Below are 12,773 nucleotides of genomic sequence, written 5' to 3' on the forward strand. Positions count from 1 at the left end.
TTGGGCTTGCTGTTCCAATTGGAGATTTGAGGTGAACTTCTGATTTTCAGACCATGCCTCAGTCTGGAGGGTTCGAAGATAGGGAGTAAGTGGTTATCATTAGCAAAAAGAAAACTAAAAATGGACCTTTCTTATAAGTTTAAGGAAAGCAAATCATCATCACTGGGGAATCAGGACATGGGTGACGCTTATTCACCCTCCATTTCCAAAGCCTGCACTTGGCAGGTTCACAGACTTCCTGTAAAATAATCCGGCCTCAGCTGCCCCTGCTGGCACTGCTTGGTGCTCGGCTGTGCAGCAGCAGGCACCAGTGGTGCTGGCTCAGAGCAGATATAAAGATATGAGCATGGATGTTCAGGAAAAAGAGTCAAAAAAGGGTCTGAAATTCTCAGCAGTTAGAGACAGGCAGGATACTGTCCCCACTCTGTGGATTTTCACATCTGGATTTTCATGTTGCTGTGAGGGTGGGGAGGCCCTGGCACAGGCTGCCCAGAGAAGCTGGGGCTGCCCCTGGATCCCTGGCAGTGTCCAAGGCCAGGTTGGATGGGGCTTGGAGCACCCTGGGACAGTGGAAGGTGTCCCTGCCCATGGCAGGGGGTGGAATGAGGTGGACTTAAATGTCCCTTCCAACCCCAACCATTCTGGGACTCTATGATAAGTTACCTTTACAGGCAAACTCTGCAAACTGTGCAAACAGTGTCAAGACATTTTAAAAGTCAAATCAGGTGGCGTACATACTACTGTGGTTTACCTGAAGTAAAAATAATCCCTATCACAGCTGATGGGATGCAGTACTTCTGCTTAGGAAATGAATGATTATGTGTTCACTAACAGCTGACAGACTTGGAAAGAAACTGCTCCTCTTGTCAAGATACTGTGGATACTGTTGGTTCACCTACAGCCTTTATGACTCTGATTCACACAGTGGTGAACACAAAAGTAGCTTTTGGAGACGTGACCAGAGGGAGAAATAATGGAACCACTCCTGAAAGAAAAAAAGTGAAAATTAATTCAGTGGGAAGCTGCTTGAAGAAGTGTGTGTCTAACGTACCATGGAGTGAGTGGATGGGGAGAGTTTGGAGAAGTGTGGGGTGCTGCACTGGTCCGGAAAACAAAACCCACGTGACAGCTCTAAAATGTCATTTTCCGTAAATGCCTGATAGCAGAAATAAGGTTTCACATAGAACCACACTTCCAGAGAAGTGGGAATGCTGGAGCTTCTACTGCATGGCTTCCAAGTAAGTTCTGTGTGCTAACAAGAGGGGAGTTTTAGAAGCTTGCTGGTAAAGAATGGGGATGTGGTTTGTGTGTACGCTAGTCAGAGTTAGAGGTCACTGACTTAGCGGTAACTTCACTTACACTAAAAGAAAAAGTGTTCAGAGGTCATGATGGAAATGAAAGCAGGAGGTTTAATCCATTCTTCCCCTTTTCATTCCAAACTTAGATGAAGAGGCAGCAGCACTCAGTCTATCAGAACTCAGTAACAGCTGTGGGAGATCAGTTATGGATCTACTGTGGTATAACTGAACAGACATTTTTAGATCCAAAATTAGCAAATGCTGAAATGTTTGTTGCAGGTGCTTGAAAATACAGGAGATTAATTTATGGACAGGCAATCACAAAAATGCTTGAGAGACAAAACTGGTCAAATAGCAAAGCGTTGGACTGAATGCTGCTGAGAAACTACTGCTGCGCTGAGAGCAGCATTAGTGATGGGCTCTTGGATAACTTTACTCTTACTTGTAGAGAAGGAAGTTGGAAATGGGGCCATGAGGAAGCTTATTTACCATGATAAAAAGCTGCAAACCACGAAGCAATTCATCAGCAAGGTCACTCATTATCTGACAGCCCAGCTCTGAAACTCATTCAACAGCAAACCCCAACTCACCTCACCTCAGTTTCTGCACTTGCTCTCCCTGTGCTGACAGATTCGATCCAATTATGACACATCAATCCTTCCAATTCGTCGGAACTCCCTACATTTGTACATGACACCATCTTAATTTTCCAATTAAAGTTCTATTTTAGTCCCAAAATTCTTGCTGAAGCAAGAGGAGTCCCACCGCAGTAAGACGAGCTTTCACCAGGCTGCAGAGGAAGCCTCGTAGCCTCAGGAAACAACAGAAAATCGTTAGACAAAGGATGTGCACAAAGCGGTCAGACAATGAATTAAGGTCGGGGATGCTTAGTAAAATATGCCGCTGTTGATGTCTTTTTATTTTCTCCTCATTCAGGTCAGCTGCAGACAGAATGCAAAGTAGGGTTTGGTTTGGAGAAGGGGGAAGGAGGAGTAGAGGCAGGCAGGGAGAGGGAGGAGCTGCTGACAGGAAAAAATGGCATTTTTGGTCTGTCTCTTATAACATCAGGCTTTAAAATACTGTGGGATATGTGTCAAGGAACGGAAAAATGTTTGAAGAGTTTTGTTTTGTTTGGGCTTTTTATTTTTTAATGACACCACCTGAAAGCTGCTGTGTATTTTATCCTTAGAAAAAGTTTAGTCAAAGATATACACATAATAGGGCCACAACAAACAAGGCAAAGACATGAACGGAGTGTTTAACACAGGTAGGTCACAATTCAGAACTCAATTCCCTGAACATTAAAACAATACAACAACAACAACAATAATAATAATAATAACAGAAGCAGTGGAGCGAACTAGGGATGAAAAAAGAGAAGAAAAATATGCAGGGTCTTCTCTGTAATACTATTTGCTGATGGTGTAGTTATTGTTAGCTGATACAGCCTGCAGTTCTGCCAGTAAAATAAAAAGAAAAATCACCAAAAATTCTGTAAGGAGTAGGTGATGTTCTGCTAGTAAATCGCTACTGAGTACATAGTGCTGAGATAGTTGTTCAGTATTTAGGAAGGAACTTTGAATTATTTATATTAGCTTTGAGATCCTCAGGATTCTCAAGAACACGCCTTGATGTCAATCAGATAACTGAGGAAAACGTGGAGAAAACTGTCTTTACAAAAACCACCCGAAGTGAGAGAAGCCCAGAACACCCTGTATCTCCAGGAAACAGAGAGATGGGTAAAAACATAAGATACAAGGGAATGCAAGTATTTGCCTCAACACAGCAAGTTCTTTTAAACCAGGCAGTTTTCTTCAGCAGAAGAGGAGTAGCTTAAAACTCAAAACCTCATCCTTATAATTTACAATTTTAAACAAGGAAAAATACAACAGGTACCAAATAATGAAAAAGCAGTTAATAAATACAAGCTATGAAGCAATTTTTATCAAAGTTGTTCCATGGAAGGACACTCCTATTAAAAGGAAAAACCAGAGCAGGATGAACTGCTGGGAGAGAAAAACACTGCCAGTGGCTTGTTCATTATTTGCCTAATTTTTGACCAGAGGAGTAACGAGAAGTTCTGCTCAATGTTAAATGAAAATGGTTCAAAAGACCATAACATTACAAATAAAAGCGTAAATCACCTCAAAATGTGTTAGAGAAAAAACTGTGACACTAATAATGCACAGCTGAGAGCTGCAGATATATCTCCATGCTGGCTTTGCAGCTGTGTTTGGAGTTTGTAAGATCTCTGCACCAGAAAAGGGCCAAAAAACGTGGGATGTGACAAAACCCCTTGACTTTTAGTGGTGTTTGTTCTCACAAAGCTTGGGAGGACCCTCAGAACGGGGTCTGGAGCTGTTCACACTGCAACGTCACGGCAGAGAGCCCCAGATCCTTCCGAAATTCCCTTACTCTTCTTTTCCACCGCCCAGAGTAGAAAGCAGGCTGCTGTCCGTGGAGGCTCGGTTCGCACAGCTGGACTCCAGCCTGCAGACCCTGGCGCAGGAGTTTGACCTGCAGGCGGAGATGCTGGAGGAGGACCTGAGGCGGGACATGCCCTGGGCTCCTGCGGCCAGGTGAGCACGGCCAGGGAGCAAAGCCAGCGACCAAACCCCGGCTCCAAGCCCGGCCTGGGGCACTACCGGGGACGGGGCAGCCACGGCTTCTCAGGGCAGCCTGTGCCAGCGCCTCACCACCCTCACAGGGAAGGATTTGTTCCTAACATCCCACCTAACCCTGCCCTCTGACAGTGGGAAGCCGTTCCCGCTCGTCCTATCACAACAGGCGAGCCCCCCTTCCCCCCTGAGGGCCCGCGGCCTCTGTCTCCCAGCAGCCTCGACGGACCAGGTGGAAGAGGAGAAGGAGGAGATAGAAGAAGGGGAGGAGAAGAAGGAGGAGGAGGAGGAAGGAGAAGAGGAGAAGGAGGAGAAAAAGGAGGAGGAGGCGGAGCCCTCAGCCGGGCGGCGGGAACGGCCCCTCAGTGAGGGGCGGAGCGGGGCCGCCATTGCGGGAGCTGCGGCCTTTCCTGGGCACCGGAGTGGTGGGTGCCGAGTCCTCGCTGGGACCCCCTCAGGGGCTGGGGGTGACGGGGGCCGGGGGGGCACGAGGGGTCCCTTTTCGCTGGGCGCCGACGTCCTGGGGCTTATTTTTTGTCAATAAAAATAGCGGAAATAGTAAAACCCGCCTTAACGTGTATTTGTCTCCATGGCGAGTTCTCTGTGAGGAATGGCAGCTTTTCTTTCAAGGGCCTCCTGTCTCTGAAGCTGCCTGTTTAAGAAGCTTGTAACTTAAAAATCAGTGGGTTTCTTCTTTTGTTATGTGTGTCTTTTGTTTTCTCTCCCACAGTATTGCTGGGTCAAGTGGAAAAACCGTGTGAGGAGACAGATGACCCCCACAGTTTCAAGTCATACAGGAAGGTGCTGGAGTCTTAATTCTTAATTTATCTTAAGAAAAAAAGGTATTTTAGCTTTATAGTCCTAGCTTAAGCGAGCGAATGAATGAGAAAGAAGCTGCTCTTCTCTGATGTATTTCACATTCAGAATGTGCTGGAAGCAAGCTTGTGCCAAAAGCAGCTCTCAAAGGATGTGGATATACTGAAAAAATGAGTGAATGGAAGGTTAAAGTAACTGGAATAACGTATCCAGCATATCATAGATAGGGAGTGGTGGGAGGAGAGGGGAGTAACAGAAGTGACTGGAAGAACTCTCACCTTCTTTTCCCCCCTCTCCTTACCACCTCCTTGCTATCCCCAAAGCACCTGTTACAGTAGGAAAACCTGGTAGTTTTTCCATGACTTCTGTAAAGATCTGCTTCTTCCTCAGGAATCTCTCAGGTCCTGAGCAAAAGCAACCGCTTAAGCAGGCTTCTAAATCCACGAATGTTTTCTTAAAGTAGCTGTAAAACATTTTGTATTTTCCTTCTTTTTTGACTTCCCATAAGGAACATAAATGTTTGTTTTTGCTTTCAGGCCCTGATGTTGTCCTAGTGCTGTTCCTGTAGCTCAAGTCAATATGTCGACGAAATCCAAGGCCCCGCTTTCCTTGTCCGACTGCCTCTGCCAGATTTGCATGGAGATCTTTGTGGAGCCTGTCACGCTGCCATGCAGCCATACCCTCTGTAATTCCTGCTTCCAGATGACAGTGGAAAAGGCCAGTCTTTGTTGCCCCTTTTGTAGGCGTCGAGTCTCTTCCTGGGCACGGTACAATACCCGCAGAAATACTCTTATCAACTGGGAGCTCTGGGAGAAGATTCAGAAGAATTACCCGGAGGCGTGCGAGCGGAGGATTAATGGGCAGGATTTGGATGAGGAGAGTAAGTGAAATGTCTCTTGTCCTGGGATGTCTCTGCTTTGCCATGGTAATTACTGTGGGTGGACTTCAGATGTTGGGAAATACGGAGCTGTGGGTAGGCAGCTGTGAGACAGAGCTCTCCTGCAAAAGGGGCAGGGAAGAGGTGGGCAATGCCTTTTTCATTTGTAGTACAGAGGATGGAAATTACATTGTCTGGTCATTTCAGTGGGTATTTGTTTATGCCTTTGGTGCAAGGTATTGGTGTGTGGCTGTCTAGCCTTGTTCATTGCTCATTTGCAGCTGTAGCATGTGCAAGCAGAGTGTTTGAGTCTGTGGGTGTGTTTCTTTATTGCTGTCAAGTAGATGAAGTGATTAAAAGATTCTTAGGTGTTAATTAGTTTGGTTGAAATTCCAGGGGTTCAGTCAACGCAGGAATCTCTGAGCTGAAAATTGTGTCAGAGAGAAGGAGGTGAAATCTGATTAACTTTTTGAAGAAGGATTTTGGGGTTTATTATGTTGCAAGCTCCCTTGGGGGAGGTTTTTGATAGGTTGGCTGTAGGGCAATTTGTTTCACTTGCAGTGTGCTGAGGTCTTTTTAATAAAAAAGAGTGAAAGACACAAGTTATGGTCAATGTACCAACAGAGAATGAATGAGGGAATGGTTTGGGACCTTAAAGATCATCCCATTCCACCTCCATGGGCAGGGACACCTTCCACTGGACCAGGATGCTCCAAGCTCCATCCGGCCTGGCTTTGGATGCTTCCAGGGATGAGGCAGCCACAGCTTCTCTGGGCAGCTTGTTCCATTGTATTTGCTTTATATACAGTGCTTGGAAAACACAGCCTGTTCCTGCCACTGTAACACCGTGCTTTTCTGCTGTGTAAACTTTGTTCCTTGGTATTTTTTGCTTTATTCTTTCCTTTTTTTAATCACAGTGCTTGATTTAAGTCAAATCATTTCCAGGGTATGGAGTTAAAATCCTTTGTTGTTGTTAAAATCCTTTGTGGTTGACTGTTATGACTTTGTGTTTGTTGACTTTGTTTTTTTCTTCTCCTTCCTCTTGCTTAGTCTGTGTCCCCAAGCCACAGCACCAGCTGAGCAAGCCTGGGGAGCTGAGGCAGGAATATGAAGCAGAGATTAGTAAGGTAAGTCTAAAAATACATTTAAAAAGCATAAATGCTTAGTATCCAGTTTTTTGAATTGTTCCCACAAACAGCTGTAATGTTATTTAATAATAAAGATACTTAAAAGGGCACTGCAGCTGCAAGAACCTACTGGTCACTCCTGAATCATGAATTAAATTGATGGGAGGGATTTCTTTGTATTTGACATGAGGTAACATTTCTCAAGTTTTCTTGATCTATAACCTCCTACCTCACCTTTCGGTCAATGTACATGAAAGTAGCAAATGTAGAAATTTGGAACTGTTTGGGCTTTGGGTTTATATTTGCTGCCTTGATTTCCCTCCAAGCAAGAGGCTGCAATTAGATAACCTTCAGTAATGAACATACAGGATTTTCTTTCTTTGTTCACTCTGTTACCTGTGCTCATTTGAAAATCAGAAAAGATTTTAAAGAATTCCCAATTTTGCCTATTTAAGGATCCTTCTTCCAATTCAGACATAGTAGTATTAAGATTTAGAGTTGGCAAATATATGAGAATGCACCTTTCCCTGAGAGCCCCTTGCTGGTGGTGACAGGAGCCCATGAAGCAGAGGACTGGGGGGAATTTCCAAAAAAAGCTTTATTCTTGAATTACTTTGCTGTCCTCGTGGAGTTGCTGGTAACTGATCTCTCAGCACATGTCTGCTGTAAGGAAGGCAGATTTAAAATTCTTGGCCTGCTGCTTTGGGTTTTGTGTGTTTCAAGACTTCTAGAAGGGAGATGTGCTGTCTTTGGGATATATAATGATGAAAGCAGGTTGAGCAAATGCTGTGGAATAGCTGGCATTCAGCCTTAGAAAGAATTCTAATCCCAGTTTCTCTGTAGATCCGTGTATTTGGAGATCTTAGTTTTTGTTACTTACAGTAACGGAGTTTAGCCTTGCAGCTGAGCAAGGTTAATGGTATAATCTTACAGAAACCAAAAGGTTTGTCACTGTGGTCAAACCCAAGGCTGTACACACAATATCCATGTGATTCTTACACCTTTGAGACTCGTGCAATGAAATACTGCTGTATTTTTGTGAACAGCGAATGGTTCACGTTTAAGGAGTGTCAGCTGAGAGGTTCTGGTGTAAAGTGTGGTCCTGCAGTAGTAACCAGGTGGATTTTTTAAAACATCTGGTTTAGGTGGAGGCAGAAAGGCGAGCACACGAACAGGAGGAGAACAAGGCGAGTGAGGAGTACATCCAGCGGCTGCTGGCAGAGGAGGAGGAGGAGCACAGGTTGGCAGAAGAGAGACGGAAGGAGATGGAAAAGCAGCTGAAGCAAGATGAAGAGCTGGCCTGGCAGCTCAGTAACAGTCTGGTGAGTTAGCATCGAGGGGGACAGCAGCAAATGTCAGTATAGTGCAAGCAACTTGGATTTCTAAGAGCAAATGTTAAAATTTGGAATAATGTAAATTTATTTTAGTTGTAGTTGGAAGCTGTCATCACCCCCCAAATACTTTAAAGCCTTGATTGACCATTAATTTCTGAAAAACCAGTGGGAGGGTGAAGCCTGTGTAATACACACTTGAAATCCAGCATGTGTACTGCATGTTTTCATTGTGAAACATTTTAAAACATTGATTTTCTGCTGTATGCTTCCTTTTCCTCATAATTTTAAAAATGCTTCTTTGGAAGAAATGAGTATCTGTAACCTGTACTGGAAGAAAGGAAAGTACAGGAAATATGTACCTTACCTTTTGGAGGTTTTTTTGTTTGATTAATTTGTTTTGGTTAGTTGAATTTTTGCTGCCTAGTGATGAAACCTGTGTACTTATTTGAGCAAAGCCTCCTGTCCCTCAGTGCTAGATCCAGGAAGGTGTATGGAACAGGGAACATGTGTTTTTCCATAACCATCCATTACAGTTCTAGAATTCTTTGGACAAAAGTAACTAATTCTGCAGCAAAACCAAAGTAGTTCCCTGAGGTTCCTGCAGTTTGTGTTGTGTTTTGTTTTATCTAATGCTGTTTTCACTTGTCATGGAAGAATGAGGATTCTGAGGGACACGTGCTCGGCAGCCCGTCACCAGCACACAGCCTCTCCCTTCAGACATCCCCACTGAACTCGGGCAAGGCAAAGAACAAACCAAGCAACTCTGGAGACATTCAGAAGTAAGGCATTCAGCCAAGTGTTTCTTCTTTAATTATTGGCCTGTTTCAGTGTCCCTCTGCTCCATTTGCTTCTTTGGAATGCTGTAGGCCATCTTCCCTAGATAACTGGGGACAAATGTGAAGTGTTGAAGGTTAAAATGTTTCCTCAAAAGAGGAGAAGGGAAACACTTGCCCTTGTTGTTGTTTTTTGTTTGTCAGAATGAACCTGAAGATCTTGAGTAATGCAAAGGACTGATAGTTCAGGGACAAAATGTTTAAAGGGGTATCCTTTTTTTTCCTTTTAAGGTATCTGTCTCCAAAGAATTATGGTATGTTGGGATCAGCATCGTTCTCTAGTACCACAGGAGGAGGCAGGAGCAACTCTGTCTCTGCGGTAACTGGAATCATTCTGTTATAAATCTCAAAGTTAGTCATTATTGGGATATTTTCCCCTTGCCTGTAGGATTCCAGTGCTCTATTCCCCTTGCACATCAGCACTGGGCAGGTTATACTGCCCTTATTAAGCTTCCCAGTTCTGGAGCCTACTGGAAGAGGATGTACCCTGATTTACATCATTCTGTGGCTGTCTGTCTCATCATTCCTGTGATGCCTCTGAAGATGATGAGCAGGCCTGCACAGCTGGTCTGAGTCACTGATAAGAGGAAAATGCTGCAGTTGTGGTTTCAGTCCTTTAGCTGGCCTGCTGCAGTTATTTTAAGTATTTTCATTATTATTAAACAGTTAAGTATTTTTTAAAAAGAGAAGTATCTGAGTTGCTATCCCAGAGCACTCAGGGGCAATGCAGCCATGAGAAGTGAATTTGGTATTTATTCACACCCATGGGCTTTTGATAAATTTACTTTATTAGTGGTGTCTCCCTTTCCTTCAGGAGACCAACAGCAATGAAGGCAGCAGTTCTGCGCTGCAGGATGAGCAAGAGGAAATGCCAACCCTGTCTCCACAGCTGACCAGTGTAAATAAAGATTCCGGTGCTAAGGATTCATTTTTGGAATCATGCATGAACTATTTCAGTGCCTCAGCTTCAGGTGAAACTGCCACTGTCAAGCAGGAAAAAACACCAGGACCAAGTAGTTTAGAAGATGGAGTTCCAGATGCACTTCATGGGACCATAGAAGGGGAAGGGTCTAGAACAGTTCTTTCTACATCCAAAGAAGATGATGGAATTGAGTCAGACAGTGGCAATTTAACACATGTCCAAAGGATAAACCTTGAAAAGTCTGATGAAACTTGTACCTCTGTTGAGTTAGGGATGAATTGTGTGATGTCTGACAGCCAGACTGCATTGCATGATCTGGGGAAAGAGGCTGGACACTCAGATGTAGAGACACCAGAGAGGCCACAAAACTCTAAGGAGGTTCCCAAAAGGAAGTTACTGGAGGCCCCAGCTGATGTCACGATTGACTTGGGCATTCTTGATAAGAGGAGAAGAACCTTTTCAGAAAGTGTAGAAGACCAAGGAGAGCAGATGAGTGATTTTAACTTGCAAACACAAAGAGCCTTTGAGCAGCAGTTCTATGAAAGGCGCAGGCAGGAGGAGCAGGACAGGCTTCTGGCTCTGCAGCTACAGAAGGAGCTCAACAAGGAGGAAAGGACACTTAACCGACAGAAGGGCTCTCCAGACGAGTATCTTCTTCGCACCAAGCCACCTCTGTCTGTGAAAGACTCTCCTGCCAGAAAAGGAAGTTCCAGGGTGGCAAAAGACTCAAAGGGATCAAAAACACAGGCTGAAACCAATCACCACAAGACTCGGAAAGGTTCCTGCAATGAAAACTGGCAATCCCCTGCCAGGGTCCGGGTGAAATCCCCCAGCGTCAAGGAAGGAAAGGTTTTGAATTGTGTGGTTAATACCAGTGACACAAATGATATTTGTTCACTGCCTAAGAACAAGCAAAAGACAATCCTGCAGATGTTTAAAAGCCCTGTCGCAGAGTAGATCAGCAGAGCCATGGACATGTGGTGGAGTGGGAATGGTAACTGGAGTGGGAATGTGGTGATGTTCTCCTGTGTTAGGCAAAGCTTCCCTAAGCAGTTCTGAGTTGTTGCTTTGGAGTGGAACCACTTTGGGCAGCGGTGCTCTGAGTTCTGAGAAGTTTTAGTAACATACACCCCCAGAATGTAATATTTTTTAATTGTGCTTTTCTTGAATATTATTTTCTAGCACTTGCAGCGCTTCTTGCAGGACTCGGAGCATTTCTTATTTTCTAGCTTGCATTTACATGGTTTGGAGTGTGAATACTGGTAGTGTTGAAAAACAAGGATAACTGATGGTCTGATCATAAAATGAGAATCTGAAGCCTTTAATGGAAAAGATGCACATTCTGTGGAGGAAACAAGTGAAAAATGAGTCTGTATTCCCAGCTGGCTTTCAGCTGCAAGGTTGAAGCTTCCCTCAGCACAACCACTGTTCTGTAAATTGAAGCATGTTGCTGGAATTTAGGCTGTTTCTGGAATTGCATTGTTCGCACACCCATTAACACGAGTGTAACCAGCCAGCCACTCTTTGCCTCTCATATGCTAACCCCTCCCTCGGACAAAGAGGAAAGAAACTGGTCATTCTCCACTTCCAAAGCCAAGGGTCTTTCATGGATGCCAAGGCTGTGGGCTCCCATTCACCTCCATTCAGAGAGATCCCTCCTGCAGATCCCATTTTCCCTGTTGTTAAGAACAAGAACAAGAGACTTTTGTTTTCTTATTGTTAATGTTCTGCAACTTTACTCTTGTACAACTGTGTTACTGTATTTAATGCTGTTTAATTTTCATACTCAAACTGGTTTGAGTGTGATTACAGCAATAGTCCAGAAGTCAGTTATGATGGAGAAAGTTAAAAGGAAAAAAGCAACTGACAACTGGAGTTGTCAGTAATGACATAACTGTAATTAGAGGTTCACATAACTGCCCTGCCTGGCTGTAACTGTTCCCCTCCCTTTTTAGAGGCACTACCAAATACTGTTCCTGTTGGGTTTAAAACTAAAATAACTCAAAAAATTTTATAATTTAGACGTGGAGGTGCTGAGGCCTGTAGGAGGTTGAGGCTGGTCCAGAGGCAGCCAGATCCTACTATGCAGAGGAAGTTTTCCTGCTAATTGTTTCATCTGTTGTTTTATGAAGCCATATTTTGGCTTTTCTTTGCTTCTTCAGAGCTACTTTTGCACTGTCTGTATTTGAAATAGAGCCAAGTGCCAGCTGCAGTGCTGAAGGGTGTGTGCTAGTCACCAAAGTCAGCAAATGTTTGAGTTTTGTTCATTTTTGGAACCCCATTGGTGAATTTAATTCTGTTCTGGGAAATTCCTAACAGACTTGTTTCTTCATCATCATCTTCTGATGGTTTAAGTTTTAAAAAACCAAATTTTATGGAAAGCATGACCAGCACACTGAGCCAAAAATATTAATTGTTGGGGTTTTCTTTTTCCCTGAAGCCTGTGTGTCTCTATCATTGTTGGGCTTCTCACAAATAAATGTTCTGTTCAGAGATGTTTTTTGAGACAGTTACAGCAGGTGATCAGTGGCAAATCCTTCGATTTTTCTCCTGCTGCCTCAGCCATTGTTCTGGAAGCCTTCCTTCAATATGGATCTGTTTTTCTTTAATCCTTACCACAGTTGGGATTATTTTCTGTCTTACCCATGACATAAAAAAAAATTAATTAAAGTTTTTTTTAAGGCAGAGTTAATGTCTGTTTCCATCCTGGTGACCTTCAGCCTCTCCAGTCAGGGTAAGCCTGTTTGTGAAAAACAAACTCATTTTTCAAAGCAGATGAGGAGAGTGTTTATTTGCTGCCAAAACTCTTTAAGTTTATGCCTGAGAGACAGCTTTGGTACCTGGGGACTCCCCATGAATTAATTCCAGATGTTAAAGGGGTAGGGGAAGCGTTAAGGGGGAAGAGGGTGAGGGAGAAGGGACCGTTTCCCTTTCTGGCAGCACTGTGC

The 12,773-nt window shown here is 44.0% G+C and overlaps 1 protein-coding gene across 2 annotated transcripts; it reads left to right on the top strand.

Moving 5' to 3' along the window:
* The first annotated feature begins 4,218 nt into the window (after window positions 1–4,218).
* Window positions 4,219–12,512, top strand: RNF168 (ring finger protein 168). 2 transcript variants are annotated; one of them, XM_048314697.1, is made up of 8 exons: window positions 4,219–4,341; window positions 4,647–4,758; window positions 5,269–5,612; window positions 6,660–6,736; window positions 7,882–8,058; window positions 8,725–8,849; window positions 9,135–9,222; window positions 9,718–12,512. In XM_048314697.1, exons 3-8 carry the CDS (start codon window positions 5,312–5,314, stop codon window positions 10,780–10,782), a joined length of 1,833 nt encoding a protein of 610 aa, XP_048170654.1. In that variant the 5' UTR covers window positions 4,219–4,341; window positions 4,647–4,758; window positions 5,269–5,311; the 3' UTR covers window positions 10,783–12,512. The 2 variants fall into 2 exon arrangements, with proteins under 2 accessions (XP_048170654.1, XP_048170653.1); XM_048314696.1 differs by having other exon boundaries at window positions 4,220–4,341; window positions 4,647–4,717.
* Window positions 12,513–12,773: the final 261 nt, after the last annotated feature.

The sequence above is a fragment of the Corvus hawaiiensis genome, chromosome 10, assembly GCF_020740725.1.
Source record: "Corvus hawaiiensis isolate bCorHaw1 chromosome 10, bCorHaw1.pri.cur, whole genome shotgun sequence".
Classification (NCBI taxonomy): Eukaryota; Metazoa; Chordata; class Aves; order Passeriformes; family Corvidae; genus Corvus; species Corvus hawaiiensis.